General features: G+C 38.1%; 1 protein-coding gene and 1 long non-coding RNA gene across 2 annotated transcripts in view; one reads left to right on the plus strand and one right to left on the minus strand.

Annotated features, from left to right (window-relative positions):
• Window positions 1-2,240, minus strand: part of TRUB1 (TruB pseudouridine synthase family member 1) — a 29,812-nt gene extending 27,572 nt beyond the window's left edge. Inside the window, exon 1 of the mRNA XM_011359260.2 lies at window positions 1,900-2,240. Coding sequence (XP_011357562.1) covers window positions 1,900-2,182 — 283 coding nt within the window. The 5' untranslated portion in view covers window positions 2,183-2,240. The remainder of the gene's footprint in view (window positions 1-1,899) is intronic.
• A 96-nt stretch (window positions 2,241-2,336) lies between these two features.
• LOC111739041 lies at window positions 2,337-19,333 on the plus strand. Its single transcript, XR_002780077.1, has 3 exons — window positions 2,337-2,388; window positions 2,542-2,705; window positions 18,466-19,333. It is a non-coding gene; the product is annotated as an uncharacterized LOC111739041 (long non-coding RNA).
• The last annotated feature ends 721 nt before the right edge of the window (window positions 19,334-20,054 follow it).

The following is a 20,054-nucleotide window of genomic DNA, read 5'->3' on the forward strand; positions in this document are numbered from 1 at the left end:
AAACCTTTTCGAGAACTCTCTTTGTATTTTCAACTTGACATTATAAATTTACTGTCTTCCCTTTGGGTCCAAATTTACCTCTTTCAAGTGTGAAGATACATCATCTCTACTATATTGGGGTTTGGTTCACCCCACTGGTTCCATGCATGGATAAATTATTAAGGTCTTTTCTAGCTCTAAAATTCTGTAATGTTTCAGACCTTGAAGGATTCAAACAGATAAAGAAGAGGAGGGATTTTAGTGTGACATGAATCAATGTAAGGAGAGTCGAAGAATGTTAATACATAGAGACCATGACCATTGACTGGGGTTGTCAAACCTGGCTGGTACTAGAATGTGGTGCCCTGTAATCTGTATATTTAAGAACCTTCCCAGGTAATTATAACAACCAGTCAGAAAGGCATTTGGGAAGCCCCGGTCTAGCTAACATAAACAGAGAACAGGCCAATCGCAAGCAAGATAGAAATGGAGAGTAGTGAGAATGTCTATATCTGAGTGACCAGCTTCCAGAAGTTGGCCCAGCAATAGCCCTGAAACAATCGGATGAAGTTTCAAGAAGAAACTTCAGCTCTTGGAGGCTGATTAACCAGAAGGCCAGGATATGGCTTTGATCCTATCAGAAACATAAGAGAAAGAATAGTAATCATTACCTTGAGGATCAAAAAAGCCACAGGGTAGCTAACAAATCAGGCCCGAAAGCAGCAATTCCGTGAAGGAAATGCTATGAAGACCCCACAAAACTTGTCCTTGACGCAATTCCTTCTTTCAGCATGCCCTGTACCACCTATCCCTACAGGTAACACATATATAAGGAAAGTTTAACAAAAGAATGAGTAGATATAACACTGGAATTAAACATCTGCAAGAGTGTATCTATTGCTATTAAACATTTTAATTTGGATTGTGTAAATTTTAATAAATTCTTATTGAAATAATGTTTTTCATTAAAAAATGTAAAGTTTTCATTAAAAAATTTAAAGTATTCCTGACAGACTTTATAAATTTTTTATTGGTTTAATGGAAAGACAGGCCATGGCCAAACTCTCAAGGCTTTTAATATCTAGCAAGTTTTACCACCAAAGACTGCAGAAATTACTAGGTTACCAGCTCAGTTAAGTGAAGCGATGCCATCTTTCATCTTCACATCTCTATATGCTAGCACAGACCTGGATTATTGTAGGTGTCCAACATAACTAAGGTTCCTTGATGCCACTGTCTGAAACGATCTCCCAGTGTATATGAAGAAACAAACAAAAAGGACGCTTAGAGAAGTGACCAAGTTCTATTTAGTGTTTCTCAAATGAGGTCTATAGACTACTTACACCAGAATCACCTGGAGCAAATTTAAAAATACAGTTTCCTAAAAATACCTGACCCTCAGAATCACAGTCTCTGGGAGGGCAGGGACTAGGAATCTACATTTGTATAAGACTCTAAGGAATTCTCATGCCCACTGTGTGAAAACCACTGTCTTAAGTTTTGGCTAACAAAGTAATAGCTGCATTTTCAACATATTTTTAAAAATGCAACTTTGGGGGGGAGAGTCAGTGTTTCCTTTGGGTAGAGTTCACCTACGTGAACCAAAAGAAAAAAAAGGTTCTTGAGGAGTCCGATTACAGAAAATTGGTCTGCAAGCCCAACAGCACAGGTTAATGTGTGTACGCGCGGGTTATTTTGTTTTGTCCCCTTGAGAGCGACAAGTGCAGACTAGGTTACAGGAGTTCACGTCAGGGCAAGTCGAAGCCCGAGATTTCTGTCCAGATCCAATTCAGGGGTTATTCTCCCTTTCCCTTCTTTTTATCGCTCGAGTCCTGAGCGCGCAATCAACCCAGCGCTCTCTCCACGGCTTCCGCTCACGCGGTGACCGCTTCAGCCTGGTCCCCACCCGGGCTGCAGTACCTGCCAGCAGCTTCTCCTTCAGCCGATTCAGCAGCTCGGCTGAAGTGGGCCCTTTGGGCTTGTGCACTGCGAACACGCCGCTCAGGGACAGGAGCTTAGTAGCCAGAGCGGCCTTGGAGCCCCTGGCTTCGGATCTGGTCCGTGCGGCCGCCGCGACCGCCGCGGCTGCAGCCGACACTGGCGGGGTGGCAGCCGTGGCTGCAGCTGTTCCTGCGGTTTCAGGGACTGAGGCTGTGTCTGTTTCTAAAGATGACGACAGCACCGCCGCCTCAGCAGCTGCCATGCTTCTGGACCCCAGACTTGTTTTGTATCCCAGGGTCGCAGGCTCATGACGCAACAAGAGGGCGCCCGGCATCCCTTCATCTTTCCCAGACTTCGAAGCTGGGCGGACGGGGTGAGAATGCGGTCGCAAGGGCTTGTGGGGATTGTAGTCCATAGCCTTCCTGTGCTGGCTGAGAGGTGGCTGTGCCTCCTGAGGGCTCTGATGGAGTAAGTAGCAATTCTATAATCTTATCTGTTTCTTAGGTGATGTTAGTTCGGTGCCAGAAGTGTAATTTAGAGTTGCACAACCCTAACACCAAGTCTATGTATATTTTCGGCGAGAAATCTCTTCACATGCCGCCTGTCCCTACTCTCTTCCAGAACTAAGAAGACCCAGCATCCAAGAATAGAAAATTTATAATTCTGACTTTTACTGCGGCTGGTGAAGAACCATGCCTCCCCTGGTTCACTGCTTCATTCAATTTACTGTGCTTTTGGATTCACGGTTCAGAATTAAAATACACCTGAATGTAAGCTGTATTAGGGTGAGGAACTTATTTACCTGTTCGCTGCTGTATTGTCTGTTAGTGCTTCACACATAGTAGGTGCTTAAATAACTATTTGGGAATGAATAAATGGACAAGTTCTTCAGGTTCCCAAGAGAAACTTCTAGGCCCAGCCAGTGCTGGGTTTGTTTTGATACACCTCATGCACCCCTGTCTACCCCACAACCGCACAACCCATGTATAATTCTTAATAATTCTAAGATTTTTAGTACTAACTTGTATGTGAATTGCTTCCCATTATAACGCATTGCTCAGACATCAAAAAGCATTACTGCAATTCATAAAATTAAACTACTCACTATTTGAGGCCCCTCTAGAAGTTATTCACTCCTCAACAGAATTCAGGAGCATTGGCAGAATATGGAAAAATTCTTCATTTTCCTTTTGCTCAAGATACATTAAATGGTATGAATATTGTGAGACAAAGTTTGTCTTCATTGTTTCTTCAAATTTCCTTACAACCACCCTTTCTCCTCACCATCCTCTTGAACATTAATATCTAGTATCCTGATGATGCCCCTTAGCTGCTCAGAATCACCAATTGTGGGATCTCATTTGAACTTGCCCCATTCATTCAACAAATACATGACAGAGCAATGTTTTAAAGACTTTATTTCTTCCTATATTTCACCCTCATTTCAATCAGATTACTAGACTCTAATTAAGCCTTTGGGGTGCACAACAGTGCAAATGTACTTAATGCCACAGAGCTAGACACTTAAAAATGGTCAAAATGGGAATTTGTATGTTATGCATACTATACCACAAAAAGAAAGGCCCAAAAAAATCATTGGGAGTGATTGGTTTTCATGGTGGAATGCAGAAATTCCTAGAAGGAAGTCACTTACTCTTGTGGTCAATTACAAAAAAAAAAAAAAAAAAAGCCTAAGCTAACTGAAAACATGCATGAGGGTACCGTGGAGGATAGGAGAGAAAAGAATGAATTTGAGAATAAGGAGAGAGAAACTAAAAGATTGACAGGTCCCATGATTAGTGGATACTTGAGCCTGCTTCAGGATTTTCCCTTTTCCAATGGCATGACTTCAGATAGGATGGCTGTACCCTAAAGAACAAAGCATTCTTTAGCCTCAACAGAGATTTCTGTGCTTTCTTCTTGCCATACAAGCAGAGAACCAGGGACTTTAAGACAAAGTTTCAAATAAACTTAAACAGTGATGACTTGGAGATTAGAGAGCCTTTTCCCAGTTGTCTAGACATCAGTAAGCTTCCCTAATTCTGTTGGACTCTGGGGTGGGGGCAGTGGACAGAGAGCATAACTAGGTGTGAGAAATAATGCTTTTATTTGAATTTTCCACAAGCCCAGTGCAGAATCAGCATTAATTTAATGAAAAGAAAACAAACAAAAAAAAATGGATATTTTTTGCACATTTTATTTCTGGAATGCTAGAGAACAGCAAAATTAATTCTACTCTGCTATTATGTCTGTGTTCTTGGCATCAGAAGCACCAAGCTTTAATTTTCCAAGTTAACCAACAGCTCCTACCTTGGGCAAGCCTTGAATTTATAAGTTGTATTACTTAATACATGTATGAGTTAGGATTCTTTGGTTGCGAATGACAGGAACTCATTCATACCAACTTAGGATTTATCAGAAAGATTTTTAAAATGTGATTTATCAGAAGTATACTGGAATACTATGCAAACCTGGGAAGTTCTCTCTGTCTTTGATTTTCTCTCTCTCGCTCTCTCTCTCCCCACATCTGCCTTTCATGCTACTCTCTTATATAGTCTTCATTCTTCCGTTTTAATTTTAACAGGCTTTTTTGTCTACTCCTCATTCCACATTTTTTGTTTAAACCATTCTGTTTTGATCCAATTCTAAAAAAATTCTGGCCACCTACAGAACGTAGCACTTCATTCATTTTATCCCTCAACCACAGTACTCTCCTTGCTCACTTTCCTGCTTGATTTTTCTCCAAAGCATATTTTATCTGACATACCAAATATTTACTTATTTTGTTTACTGACATATTTCCTCCATCAGAATGTGAGCTCCATGAGAAATCTTTGTCTGTTTCACCCATTGCTATATCTCCAGGGCCTGGAATAGTGTCAGGTATAGCACTCAATAAATAGCTGTTGAATAAATGAATGAACAAACATGGAAGCTCCAGCAGAAACTATGTAGATAGAGGGGAGTTCATGCCAGTTCTCAGAGAAGTAGAGTGCCGAACACATAAAATATTAGATGTAGATTCCAAGGGTCGCTTACCTCATGTGGTCTCAAATGCTGTTATCTCATTTTATGTATAGAACTGAGGGAAAGAGAGAATAAGATTACCTCATGGTATGTAATAAGACTCCAACTTTCTAGACCAACTGCCATGCTGTCCTCAACTACTCATGTGCCCTCAAGGGTTGTTAATTAACAAGACTCAAAAATCAATAAGACTTTCAGGTGTTATTCCAGATTTGCCACTGGGTCCTCCCATGGTTGCATTCCTGGGGCACTTATTTAATCCTTGTCATAGGCATGTATGCTTGGGAAAGTTATTCTTTACTAATTTTCCTCTTGTTGCTCATCTGTACAACTTCTTATAAATGATAGAATCATAGAACTCATAGTGCTTATAGATATAAACTTATAAACCATATAGTCTTAGTTTCTCATTTTAAACTGAAGCACAAAAAAGTTATTTTGATAACCAATAAGAGAAAACTGGGGATGCTCAAATCTATACTTAAGAAAGATATATGTATTTTTTAAATTTGGAGAAATGATGAGCATGTTTCACTGCATGAAATTTGAGAGAGCTGGAAAACTCTCAAAAAAGGAATTATCTTAATAGGGAAGATAATTAAAGAAACTAATGGTTGGTTGAATATGGAACTCTGCTGTGAGCTGATGTAGTTAAAAGAAATATATTATGGTTTCTATAGAGGTGGGCTTCTAATAAAGTTTACTTTCTAGGATATAAATATTTTAATGTTTAAATTTGATCATATATTTCTTTTATAATTAGGAAAAATAGTAGCAATAAAATAAATTTTTAAATTAAGCAAAGATTTTTTGAAGGAAGGGTAGATAAGAAAAGACAAATACTAGAAAGTATCACAGACATGTAGGAATAAAGCCAGAAAACCTAAAATCCTCTGGGAAGACGGAAAAAAAATTCCAGAGATATTAAAAGAAAATAAAAAAGAACTTTTAAAGATGATCAAGAAAGAGATCGATTTACTGCCTGAGGCCAATAGGATAGCAATGCCCAAGCAAAGCTCTTGCTTTGCCTGACTTTTCTACCAAGGAGAATGATTTTTGGATGAAAATGGGAATAGTAAGCAATTGATAAGAGGAGAAAGATGTCAGTGAGAGGTGAAAATATTAGACATCTCTGTCCTAATTGAGGTTAGATCTCCTAGTCTAAAAATTATATCTTGAGGTCAGAGGAGAGGGGAGATGTGAGACCTTGCAAAAGAGATTGCTTACAGGAACTCTTTTGTTGAATATAAATATGCTGTGTGCTGGCACTTTACTTTCTAGAATTGCTAATAATTCAAGTTATACTTGTGGAGAAAATGAAGGCTAGGCTGGGTGCTGGAACTTCACCACATGGTAGCCATTATTATTATTTACTATTACCATTTATTATTATTATTATCATTATTATCATTAGCATCATCGTCATCCCTATTTTCAGTTGAGGAAAATGAAACTAAAGGAGATGAGGTCATTTGACTAAGGGTATATAGCTAACATAGAGCAAGCATTGGATGTGTTGGGGTCCCCAAGACCAAACCTTAGACAGGGTTTGCTAGAAGGACTCACAGAATTCAGAAAAGCTGTGATTGATACTCGTGGTTACAGGTTATTACATAAAAGGGTACAGATTAAAATCAATGAAAGGAAAAAGTATATGAGACAAAGGTGCCAAGATAAACCAGCCATAGGCTTCCAGTTATCCTCTTAGTGGAGTCCCAAGGACAGTGCTTAATTTTTCCAGTAATGAAATGCGACAACATGTGTGAGTTGTTGCCAATCAGGGAAGCTCACCTGACCCTTGGTGTCCAGGGTTTTTATTGGGCTTATAACTCCAGCATGACTGACCATAGCTACTTAGTTTCCAACCCCCAGATGTCAAAGGGATACCGTGTGGCCTAAGGCCTCCTCAGGCACACGAAAATAGATGTTCACCATAAGTCATCTCGTTAGTATAAACTATCTTGTCTAACTGATACAGCGTAGCCCAAGGCCTCAGACATACTGGAACATTCTCATCAGTCAGAATATGCCTAGGGCTCAGAGATTCTCTCTCAGGAACCAGTCAAAGGCTGGTCTTTTCTTTGAAGTGAATAAGCAACTTGCTGAAGGTCCAACAACTAATAAGTGCAGTTAGATTTAGCAGGATCCAGGTTTGCCTGACTCCAAAGTCTATGATCTTAACCTGTACTCAGTAACCACTAACGAGTACAGATAGGTTAGAGAGTTAAGCTGAATTTAAATGAATTTTTACAGAGTTAAACATTAAGTCCCAGACTAACGATGCTAAAAACCATTTTTCAAGGGCTAGTCAAAGAAAACATGAGTTAGAATCAACCTGAGTGAAAAAGTTTGGGGGATTTCAGTCTACATTGAGCTTTACATGAAAGCAATGTAAAATGGCCACCAGAACAGCTAGTGCAATCTTAGAAGCTGTAACAGAATTGTTATGTGTGGAATGAGGGAGGTTATCAGGTCCCGATGACATGGCTGACTCTACACAGTACTTCATACTCCAGCTCTTTCCCTGTCTCAAAGATTTCTGGTCCTCTCTCTCCTCAGTTCAACAACAAGGCAATCTGATGAACTATCCCTAAGAAGGTTATGGTGTTGAGTCAAATAAAATACCTGAGTGTCAGCAATTTTAATCTAATATTAACACCTGATAATAGTTTAAGGCGTTGCTTCTCTAGGGGGATTTGCATTTAACAGAGGAATCCAAGAAACAGTCGAGATGAAGAGAGGGAGACACTTGTGAACATGGACATTCTGACGCTTGCCAAATCATACAATACCCAACCTACATTTTCTTGACAGTTGTTCTATACGAATACCTCTTTATGGCATTGTCAACTCATATCCTTTAAAATAAATTAATGTTCCCATCTCAGCTGACTCATTTGGCAATAAAAACTAGTTCACCTGCCAATGCATTAGCTGGCTCACATGACCTCTCTGTCTAAAGAGCACAATTTCATATGAATAAGCAAAAAGAAGCAGTATAAGCTCCCTCCCCCAAAGTAGGAGTTCAGGTTAAAGAAATGTGGAAATTTTAAAGAGCAAAGAAGTGCACAAGAGGGAACATGATGAAGGAAGATGTATGAGATGATAGAGATTTTTCGCAATGTATAAAATAAGATTACTTGACATTTTTTGCTTTTTGAAGCCATAAGAGATCCCTGTAATTACTCCTGAGCTCTCATAACATTTATTCACAAGGAATATTGATTCCGTACAATGTACATCCACAATGTTATCAAGGTATATTAAGGATATTTAACAGATTCTTAAAATTAACCAGTATATACAATTATTAATATTGAATTTTTATTAAATGGCATTAATAATATAAATATTTATAGTTTAATGTAAACTAAATATTAAATGTCATTAATAATATAAATATTTATAGTTTAATGTAAACTAAACTTTATGATCATAAAGATTAGGTAAGTTACAAACACAGTAAAACAGACTACTCTGGGATCGGTCAAATGTTGTCTTTAATGCTGCCAAAATAATGCAGTAGATCAGATTGTTTTTATGTTTGACATTCGTTTGTTTATTCATTGGTACACCAAATGTTTATTATGCACTTGCTCTGGGATAGGCACATGAAATAACTTTCATATTGACCACTACTGCAAATAAAGTCATTTGTAAACAGCTTGAGAAAGTGTTATCAATACCAGTTTTTAAGTAGGCCCTGAGGATTTGGAATTTTTAAAACCATTCTATATTCACAGTCCAAAGATAATGTACAAATTGTCTTCATCGATTAATCCATGCTATCATAAGCCAGGGGAATGTTGTTCTGTGACTTCAGTTTTCTTTAAACATTTAATAATGTTCTCCACTTACAGAAAGGTTTAAGGCTGGACTCAAGACAGAGGTGATGGATGTTTCTCATTACTAGGTTGAATGAAAAGCCTCTTTTTTAGCTTGGACTGTGCCTAGAGGCTAGCAGAGGAAGAAGGCTTTACCCCACTGTCATTCGTTATCTCAGAAGTCTTGAAGGCCTCAACCTTTCTTATTACTACTTAATTGAATTTGGAAAATCATGATCTTCCTTTTAAATATTTTACAGGTTTTTAAATGTAAGATTGATTTTTTTTTTTTTTTTTGAGAAAGTTTGGATATCTTTCTCCTGATCTCTGATTCGGTATCTATTCTACAATTTGAAATAACATTTGAATGTTTTGGCCAAGTTAGAGAATAAAAATATGTTCTTATTTTTAGAGCCAAGGCATATCTGCATAAGTTTCTTGATTACGCAGATATGCCTTGCCTCCAAAATTTCTTGATTCTTGTGGTTGGCCTTCAGTATAGAAAAACAGTTCAGAAAAAGCAAAGCATGAGTATGGAATCCTAAAATTACTCTTTACTATTTAACATTGAATAACAGGTATTGTACATTTACTATTCTGTAGACTTTATAATAGGAAACTCGAGAATTAGCTCTGACCTGTACCCACACCTTACATCCACAATATTCTTTTCTTTTTTTTTTCCTATTCTACTCTCCTACTTTGAACAAGCACTAACTAACTATGAATGCCCTGGTCATTCTCCCCAGAAATAAAATTTACTTCTACATCACAGAGTTTCTAAAAGGAGAGGAAAAAATTCTCTCTTAGTTCATTTAAGATCATACTCAGATTCAATGTTGCTGGACCTTGATCCGTTTCTTAAACTATAAGATGGGAACTTAAAAGTTCACATCTGGTTGGTGGATTGACCATGATGCCTTAGTCGATGGCTGAACTAACGTATTTTAGCTTATCCTGCGAAAGATTGTATCCCACCTGTAGGAGCGTTAAAAGTTTTTCTTGACCCTCTTAAGGTCCTCGGCTGGGTCCAAAAATTAAACTGACAAAAACCAACTAACACGAGAAAAGCTTACAAGTTTTATGGAATTTTTACACGTACATGGGAGCCTTCACAAGAGAATGAAGGCCCAAAGAAGTGATCAGAGCGGGAAGCTTTTATACCTTTTAGACAAAGAAACAATAAATTTATGAAGAACTGACAAGACAAAGCGATTTGAGCTAGGCGTAGTAAATGGTGAAGTAGTAGCTAGGAAGATAAAGGTTGGTTTAACCAGGTTTGTTTGTATGGATTTCTCAGTCCCAAATTCCCATTTCTGGGGATAAGAATATCTTTCTTCCTTTTCGTACAGGGAGGGGACCTTTCACACGGGAGATTTATCTCCTGCTTTCAGGGAGAAAGACTGGGACAGGGGGAAGGTCCGAGTGACCTTGCTGCCTCTGACATTCTCCCACATTCCTTCAGCATAAGATATTCAATATGCAAACATGCCCATATTTTAGGGTAGCGTGTCCTGAACCCCACCATACACAACAAATTTATCTTTGATAATATTCCAGGGAGAACATCTCTCTGTCTTTCTATCGCTCTCTGATATATAGGTTTTAGAATATCGAGATCCTGCTATCTATATTACAAAATAAATATTCCATATTTTATCAGAAGGCAGGGATACTTATGGTATTCAGAAAGCTGCCAGTCTGTGTAATTTATCAAATAGACAAGCAGACCCATATGTGAAATTTTAGCCCTGATTTATTTCAGAGTTCAAAACAAGCCAGCTTGTTTTATTAAATATATGTATCTAATATTTATATATTTCATGTACATAATTCTATTTTCTGATTACTGTGAAGGCACATTTAGTTCACACTCCAGCACGTAACTGATAGGGATGCTAGTAGACATGAAGTTTAAGACATGGTGTCATTTTATTGAGAGATATTTTCTTTTCTGATGAATGGCTTTGAAAGCAGCTCTATAGCCTTTCTCCCTCCTCATCTCCCCCACCTCACAGTTTGTCAGTGCACCTTCGTAACCTGCCTGAAGAGAATTATAATCTGCAGTGTGACTTTGCCGGCCATTAATCTTCCTCGCATTTTAGAGGGCTGAAAGAAGAAGTCCCTAGAGCATGTTTTCCCCTGGCCTCTGAGTCATCCTGTTAGCTTCTTTAGTCACAGATAAAAGAGCAGTCTTGTGCTCTCACTGCTGGCATCTGGGGGCAGGGCCAGCCACGCGACACGATTCCTCAGATTTTTCCATGAAGGATTCATGCTTGTCACCACCCAGCAGAAAATCAACCCTATCAACTTCAGTTAAGGTGTCACTATTAGCAGAGGATGTTTTCATGGCCAGGACACAGCTCTGAAAATAAGCGAATGACACATGCAATTGAAATCTTACATATATTATCATTCGGGGTGTGCGGCAAGATTTCTTCTAAAAGCGTGCATAAAATAACGTTTTCTAATGGCAGCAGCATTTAATCACCAGTTGCAATAACCAGCTCCTTAAATGCATGACTTCCCTTAGAAGTCATGAATAAACCCATTCTGATTCCTGGGTACGTAAATTGTCCAAGATTCTCTTCCAAGTACCAAATTCTATGTCTATATTCTACCCACAGAAGAGCTCTGAGATAATCTTACAGCCTTTATTATTCCCTGATAGACTCACAAAGAACACAACTCTCAATCAACATAGTGTGTAAATGGCACCACTTGAAAGTATCTTCAGCATCTGTCACTAAGCCATGCGATCAAAAGTACTGGAAGGTTTACTGATGATGTGTCAACACTTAATTCTCTTTTCACCAAGAAATATGAATTAAAACTCAGCAGAGACTTTTACCTGATGGGTCACTGGTCACTATTTGTTCCATTCCACGTGCATCAAGCACATCCTGAAAACTCCCTTTGTCCCAGGCATGGTGTTGGAGGACCAATTGAGGACCCTCAACCGGTTTGTGATCCCAAATCCCACAGTATCAGGCCCCGTAGTCAGTCAGTAAGCAGTTTATCAGTCCAGGAAAGAAAAAAGATCTATTCTAGGTACCCTAGCAGTGTGCCTAGAAAATCATGTTGATATATTGCTAACATGATTTAAATTTTACATATTTATATTCAGAATAACCTAAACCAGTGCTTCTCAAACTATGTGTGGTGAAGGACCAATTTTTTAAAAATGCCCAGTCCAGGTAGACTGATACTTTTGTAAAATATAATAAAAATGAACTACTGGGAAATTAAACTTTTAAAAATCGCAAAATATAATGCCACATTATTGTTATTATATTATGTTATTGAACATTATCATATCTCTGACAAATTGCTATTAAAAGTTTCTAAGTGCTTACTCTCAATTTCTGTATTTATCTCATCACAGACTTATAATATATAATTTATCTACTAGCACTGGTCTGTAGATCAGGCTGTAAGGAGCACTGACCTAAACCATAGCCTTTTGTGCTTTAGATTCCGTTATGTGCTTTAAGTGTTGCCTTTGTGAATTGCAGTCAGACTGAGATGCACATTTTCAGGGATGACTTCCCTTGTTACTGCAGTGGTAAATATTCCCAACCCAGGGCTCATCTTTTTCTTTCTAGGAACAAAATATTATTGTGGAATAAACACTGGCTTTGGAGCCAAACAAATCCGGTTTGAATTCCAGTTTTTTACTAACTGTGTGACTTCTTTCAAGTTAGTTCATCGCTCTGAGCTTTATTTCCTATCTGTAAAATGGGATGGTCGAATAACTTCCACTCAGGATTGTTATGAAGATTAAGTACAACAATGTGTAAAATGCATCTGGAATGAAGTAAATGTGCAATGGACAGAGCTCTCATTATTATAAAAGGTAGCTCACTAAACTGGAAGCTCCTTTGAGGCAGGTTGTAGGGGAAAACACATCTTTTTCTTTGTATATGTCCTAGCTCCTAGCTCAGTACCAGCTTAAAAAAAAAAAAAATGCTTATGAAAGTCAACAGAAAAGAAAGGGAGAAGGTGAGCACAAAAGAAAGAAGAGAAAAAAAAAAAAAAAGACAGCAAAGGTGAAAGACAATGCCAGCATTATTAAATCAAGGTTTTTCTCCCTTTAACGAGTTTCAGAAAATGCTTCATTATAGCTTGCAGAAATTGGAATGGATGATACGTAAATTCCTTGGTTAGCTGCCAGCGAGGGTTCAAAGTAGGGTCACTATCTTTCATTTGGCATTGGACACCTACTCTGGCTAATTCACACTGCAGTCATTGAACAATCTATCAGTCAGTGGTCCTCATTGAGCAGTGTACCCAGCATTATGCTAGGCATGCAGAGCAGGAGGTCACACGACTTTGGGACATACCTATTTAATTGGGGGGAAAGAAAGATTATGTCACTTGATACCGTCTTGAAAACTAGATATTGAAAAGAGAGATTCTTAGCAGCTTTTCACAAACAAATTTTTAAATAGCGTGTCAGTGTTTTCTAATGTGTAACTGAAGTCGAGTATTGAGAAGGTCGATTTGGTGGAGCAGAGCTTGCTTTGCAGACAGAAGTGGCAGTGTAGGCTACGTGAGGTTATTTATAACCTGCCACCGTGCAGGATTGCTGACAGAGACTGCAGCATACTATTTCGCTTTGCAGATGACGTCAATTATTTTGGTGTGTGTTCTTGGAACATGGTCTCTTCTAAAATGTTGTTAACTGGTCGCAGCTGTGATAGAACATGACATTGGTCTTTGGCCTTTTGCAATTGAAGTAATAAAACCTGTAACTGGATATTAGTGTTCAGTGATTCATTTTAAGACTACAGCTTTTTCTTCACTCTTTTGAACGCAAGAATTGCCGTCGAAGGAAATACATTTTGTTCTAAAGGAAGAATCACCATTTCCAATATTCCCCAGAAGTATATAACACACATTCCTTTTCTTGCACTTAACAAAAAAAGCTTTTCTGCGATTGTTTAAAGTACATAATTTACTTGATGCTTACAGTAAGAGAAAGATATTAGTTTTTAATGAGGATAACATAAAACATTCACCTATCAGTAATACCACAATGCCGTATGCTGTGAGAATACTTAGTATGGTAATTACTTCTCTGGATAGACTTGATGATGGCCTCATTTCTCTGAATTATTTTTTGTTTCTAAGGATGAGAAAGAGAAAATATGTAGGCTTACCAGGGCACTAAGGAATCGGATTGTCTCCATTCCTACGAAGAGTTCTAATTTTCATCCTGTTGAGTTTAAGAAGTTCTTTAGTTTCCTTTAACTTTGATTTTTGAAAAATTAATTCTTCAATTGGATAAATCTTCCCAAAGTAAATCCAAGAGGATAAGTCCTAGAAGTTGATAAATGGAAAGATATTTAATAAAGACATTTTCCCCTCTGGCGCATTAAACATTTGTAACCATCAGAATTCTATGTATGTAATTAGTAATTTACAATGTAATATCTCATCTTGAATATCTGTATATTTCAACCCATTATGACAAGATAGCAGGCAGAGCCTGACATTAGAAGAATCGCATCGCCTAGGTGAAAATGAATGAAATACATTTTACAATCCTTTGATTTCCTCCTAACTCAGTGGGGCTTTGATTCCGGGTTTAAATTTAAAAGATTTATTATGATTCTATTCACAATAAAAATATGCTCATTTTCCAAGTAGTGATACTCTAATTAAAAATTGAGGAAGAAATTACTGTAACACAGTGGAATGTAGAACTTTAAGAGCCTTCAGAAAATTACCAATATAAACAATTGGTTATTAAGGGCTGATGATGAATCTTCTTTTGTTCTGGCAAGATATAAGAGAAAAATCACTCCGAGAGTTATCTCTCTTTGTCAGTGATAAACGAAGATGGAGATGAAGCCTTATCTTGGCATGTGTACACACCATTCATAGTGAGACATTTATGAAAACCTCGGAGCAGAATTTGGCTCTGCATTGAGACTGTGATGAGCCCCAGCTGAGTCCCTTAAATCACCTAAAGAAGCAGTGTCCTATGTTTAATGCCATCTCCCAATTTTTTAATGATATCTGAAGACACCGAGATCACACTCTCTGCTTATGTCTCCAGTGACCCTTTCCGGACCTTTGGTCGTGATTTAAGCCTTCAAAAATGAGACTCATTCAAGATAATTTCACATTGTTCAGAAGATTCAAACTATTTTTCTCTCTCTTCATCACATTCCATCTCTTTGAGACATGGGCTTGGCTGTTTCATTGTCCTAATAAGCTGAAATACCATCAAAGGCCTATTTTCATACTTTTGTTCCTTTCTAGTCTCTGCATGCAAGGCCCTGGGAGCATGGCAAAGTCGCAGGCTTTTGTGCTTCTCTTCAATGCTAACTGCCCCACATCCCTTCAGTTATAGGTGCTACCACCCTTTTATATTCCTTTATTCCCTAACAAACATTTCTTTGGATTCTCATTTATACTAAGATTCAAATAACTGATAACAACCAAGCAATGGTTCTAAACCCAGGGTGCACATCAGAATCGCGTGGGGAGTAAAGATTCACATGGCTTCATTCTATTTCAGACTTAGTGAATCAGAATCACTAGGAATAGGAACCAGGAATTCTTTTTTCTTTTTTTTTTTTTAAAGCCCATGTCCATTCCTGATTAAGAATTACTGACCTTCCATTGGATCTGCATTTTAGCAGGTTCAAAACCTGAAACTAAAGCCACTATGATCAACTGAAAATTTTTGAGCAGCTATGAAAGAGAACTAAATGCAGAAAGCCAAGAATTCCCAGGACGTAGTAGGTAGAGGGCTTCGGCTCCAAATTCCTCGCCTATAACAACTGCATTTTTTTTTTAACAACAAAAACAAATTTTTTTCTAAAGTTTTTTTTCTGACTAAAAATCATGTTCTTTATAGAAAACGTGAAAAAAAATGAAGGAAATTAAAGCTATAAGACATAGAACGGTTAACATTTTGGCTTATTTTCTTGCATTCTATAGGCAATTATTTTTATTTTTTATTTTTGGTTTTGTTTTTTTTTAAAAAAAAATTGGCCTCATCTTTTTATATTCTTTCCTGCCAGTAAACATTCATTTTGTTCTATGAATGTACGTTCTGTATCTGATTCTCTCTGTCTCTGTCTCTGTCTCTGTCTCTGTCTCTCTCTCTCTCCTCTCTCTCTGTCTCTCTCACTCTCTCTTTCTCTCTTACACACACACACACAAACACACACACACAATGCCTCCAGTGTTTTATGTGCTCAATAAACGTGTTCAGACTGAGTAAATTTGGTCACCAAATTTTGGACTCCTTTCTGGAAGTTCACAGAAACACAGTAACAAGTATTATAATGACTCCTATTCCTTGCTTTTTAAATCAGCTTCAAAGATTATAGTTTTTAGGATGATCATGTAAAAAATATAAAATCAAATTACTAAATACAATTTGAGTAGCTCTTTGCTCTTTCTGAGTAACTCAATGGCAATTTTTAAATTTGAAAAAAATATATCTTCTAAGAAATGAGGCTTCTGCTTCTATCTTATTTCTTTCAAAGAATATCACTTAAAATGCCATTCAGCAGCTACAACAGTCAGGATTAAGTTTGGTTGCCTATATCATTAATCCCAAATAATAACAGCTTAAACAAGAAAATGTCCAGAGATAATCTAGTGCTAGCATGATGGTTCCATGGTCAATCAGATGCTCTACCACCTTTTGTGTGTGGCTTTCATCCTTAACGTCTACTCGTAGTGAAATATGGCTGTTAGAGTACCGCCCTTTACATTCATCTTCCAGGCAAGACCAGAAAGGAGAGAGGGAAGGGGAAAAGAAAGAGCATCTTGGCTGAGTTAGTGCCCTTTAGGAAGTAGTCCCAGAAGACATACCATCAATTTCTGTTTACACTTCAGTTGAACCCTAGCTTTAAGGGAAGCTAGGGAATGTGGTTAGCTTGCTGCTAAGAATATGTTTAGGGTTCTGTTAATAAGAAAAAAAAAAATAGGCAACAGATACTGTATAGACAGCTAGCAGTCTCTTCTTCCACAGCAAAATCTCATGTCATTTGACAGTTAAGATGTCTTTGTCGGCAGATAACAAAATACCTAACAGTAAGTGGCCTAAACAGTAAATTTTATTCTACAAACTAAGTTAGACTGGTCCAAGGTTGCTTCAGAAGTTCCAGGATGTTATCAAGGCCCGGGCACCTTTCATCTTTCTGCTATGCCATTCATAATATACCAACGTCTTTCTTTATGGTCAAAAGATGGATCACAAATAGAGCTACTGTCATCACGCCTCCCATTACAACATCCAAACATTGGAAGGGGCAAGTTTTCATTTGTGTCCCTTTGAAGAAGAGACCTCCCAGCTGACTCACTGGGCATCGCTGCCCATGGTTAAACCCATCATTAGCAAGAGTAATAGAATTACAACAATTGGTTTAGAGTAATGAATCAGCGATTTCCTCCTGGGGCTGAGTATGTGGACAGGTAGTTACTTGAACAAAATCAGGGCTCTGCCACCAAGGAAGAAAGGAAGCACAGTAGTCAGGGCAGTGGTGAGAATGGCTGTGGAGAGATCAACATTTCTGTCTGCCACACTTACTCTGTTTTACAGAACACAGTGATTTACAACTGTTCTAGTTGGGAAATTCCATATCTCAGTCATTACTTAAGTGGCTTTTCTTTCAAAAGAGCAAAATACAAGCTCGAGATCAAACAATGAATCATTAAACATTAACACACAGGAACGGACTTCTATTTCTGTAGTTGTAGGAAAAAGGAAAGTTACCTTTTGATGAATAGTATCAGTACTCATTAAGTGTTAGACTTTTAGCACTATGATGACATTGGGGAAAAGGAGATAAAAAGTTCCAATTATTCTAAAATTCAAATAATTATCAAATAATTTCTATTTCTCCCACACAGATGAAAATACATTTTAATTGGATGTTGCTCTTACACTGCTGAGGACGTTAACTGGTCAATGAAAAATTATCCTTTATTTTCCCCTCAGTAATATCATTTTTTGTGCCCTATTGTAAGTGCCCCCATCTCTTGTTCCAAATAAACCAACCCAGCCTTGTATATTGAAGATTTGAATTTCCTTAGCTCCAAGAAGAAATATTTGACCTGAATTCTTAAAACCTAGACCAGTAGGGGTTTCAGACTTAGATTGTCCCAGATTAGGGAAAGAGGTGTTTCTGGGGATTCAGGAAGAAACAAGTGAACGCATATGGGAGAGTTAAATTCCTTAAGACTGAGTAGGGTGGTAGAGCATGGTGGCAAGTTCTACAAGGTGTGTGATCTACTCCCATCCAGTACTCTGGAGGTGACTGGTCATCTGATAGACCAGCATGGGTCCCTCTGAAGGCTGAACCTCTAGCCCTGTTGCTTGCAGAGCAGGCTCTGGCCAATAAATTTCTGTGGGGGCATTCTTGGGTCCCACCTCCAAACACTGGTGCCTGGCAGCAGAGCATGTAGTTAAAGAAGCATCAGGAAAGATGGCAATGATCATAAAATTAGGGCCGCCTTTATTTTCCTGGAATCGAGTAGGTTCTTGGATTCTTATAATTCGATGGAGAGAGGGAGGGAGTCTCTAAGTGTCAAAAAATGATAGTGTTTATTCAATATTCATTCTTCCTTACTAACAAAACTGCTGTGTTACCAGAAGCCACCGTACCTGCCTTAAAAATGTCATTTCTTGTGCTTTCTCCCACGTGTGACCAATGACAATAAAAAGAAGTCGAGAAGCACTTTTGAAAAAGTTCCTTTGCTCTTTGGACTTTCCCTTCTTCCTGCTGGGAATGAAGAAATCATGTCTGGAGATCCAACAACCATCTTTTAACTTGGAGGATGGAAATCACTCATTAAAGATTGCAGAGCGGAAATATAAGAAGCGCCTTCGTTCCTGGTGACTTCCTAGAGCATCCATACCAGCTCGGGCTGCCTCCATCAGAGAAATTAATCCTTGTCTGTTTTAGCACTATAGTTGAATCTTGTTGGCAGAAGCATTAACCTCCTAACCATATAGTTGTCACAACAACCTTGGAGGTATTATTATGACACATCCCATTTTTTGCATGACAAGGGACTGATAAATCATGGAGTTAGAATTCAAACGCATTTTTGTCTAGCTCTAAAGCACATATTTTTAATCATCAAGCTCTCCAGCAAATCAAGTTGGGACAAATAAGGTTAGACAGGGGCAGGGGTGGGAAAGGGGCAGTCCAAAACCAAAGCAAGGACCGGGTGACCAGAAACCTGTGGGAAGTACCCTTGGAGGGGTATGTGTGTATAAGTGTGTATAGGTGTGTGCGTGTGCAGTAACAAGGCCCAAGAAACACAATCATACTGCTGAGTTGCTGCTCCATCTGCTTTTTAGCCCTGATCATTGCACTTGAAGTATTTCTGAGCTTGAAACCTGAAACCAAAATGAGAAATATGCCTAGTAGTTAGTCCACTAAGTGAGTTAATGTAGATGCCAATCCTGATAAGTCAAATCCTAAAGAAGAAATTTTGATCTGAATTAACTAGTTTAATTGTCTGCGAAATCCAAATTGGCCAAATAATTGCAAGTTAATCCTTTCATTTAATCTGTGTAGATCCTCCCACCCTGAATAAAAATGTACTATTTGTATCCTTAGAGTTCTCACCTCTTTGTAACGAGTATGACTCCTTTCACGGTGTGCAGTACAAATGTCCGGGGATGTTTGGAACTGTTGGGGGACATTTAGCAATGTCTGGAGACATTTTTGACTGTCACAATTGGGCAATGCTCCTGGCGTCTAGCCAATAGAGGCCAGAGATGCTGCTAAATATCCTGCAAAGCACAGGACAGCACCCTATAACAAAGAATGACCCACAAGCCAAAATGTCAGTAGAGTGTATCACTGTTGAGAAACCATGATCTAGTCAAACAGTACTTAGTGAAGGGAGAATTAGGCACGTTAACCTGTTAATGACATTCCAATCAGTTCTTTCAAGGTCCAAAGTAATATTTAAACCCGGCCTCTTGATTCATCAAATTAAGCGGGTAATTAATCATACTCTATTTCACTTTTTCCATTGCAGATGCAGCCGGAAAGCTAGCTGATAGGTTTCTAAAATTCTTCATCCTTTCTCTTTCAAGTCTTTGTGTTTACTGGAAGGTCATTAAGTTGCTTTGCTTTCGAAGTCCATTTATTACTTCTAAATCTAGTGCAGTCTATTTAGTCTTTCTTAATGCTGTCTAGTGAAACATTAATGAGAAGCTCACGCATAGTCATAGAATTTGTCTGATTACCTCATTAATTTTTAATGAGTTTGCTGCTTACACTTCAAGATAACATA

This window comes from Pteropus vampyrus, unplaced genomic scaffold (assembly GCF_000151845.1).
Source record: "Pteropus vampyrus isolate Shadow unplaced genomic scaffold, Pvam_2.0 Scaffold46, whole genome shotgun sequence".
In the NCBI taxonomy this organism is placed as follows: domain Eukaryota; kingdom Metazoa; phylum Chordata; class Mammalia; order Chiroptera; family Pteropodidae; genus Pteropus; species Pteropus vampyrus.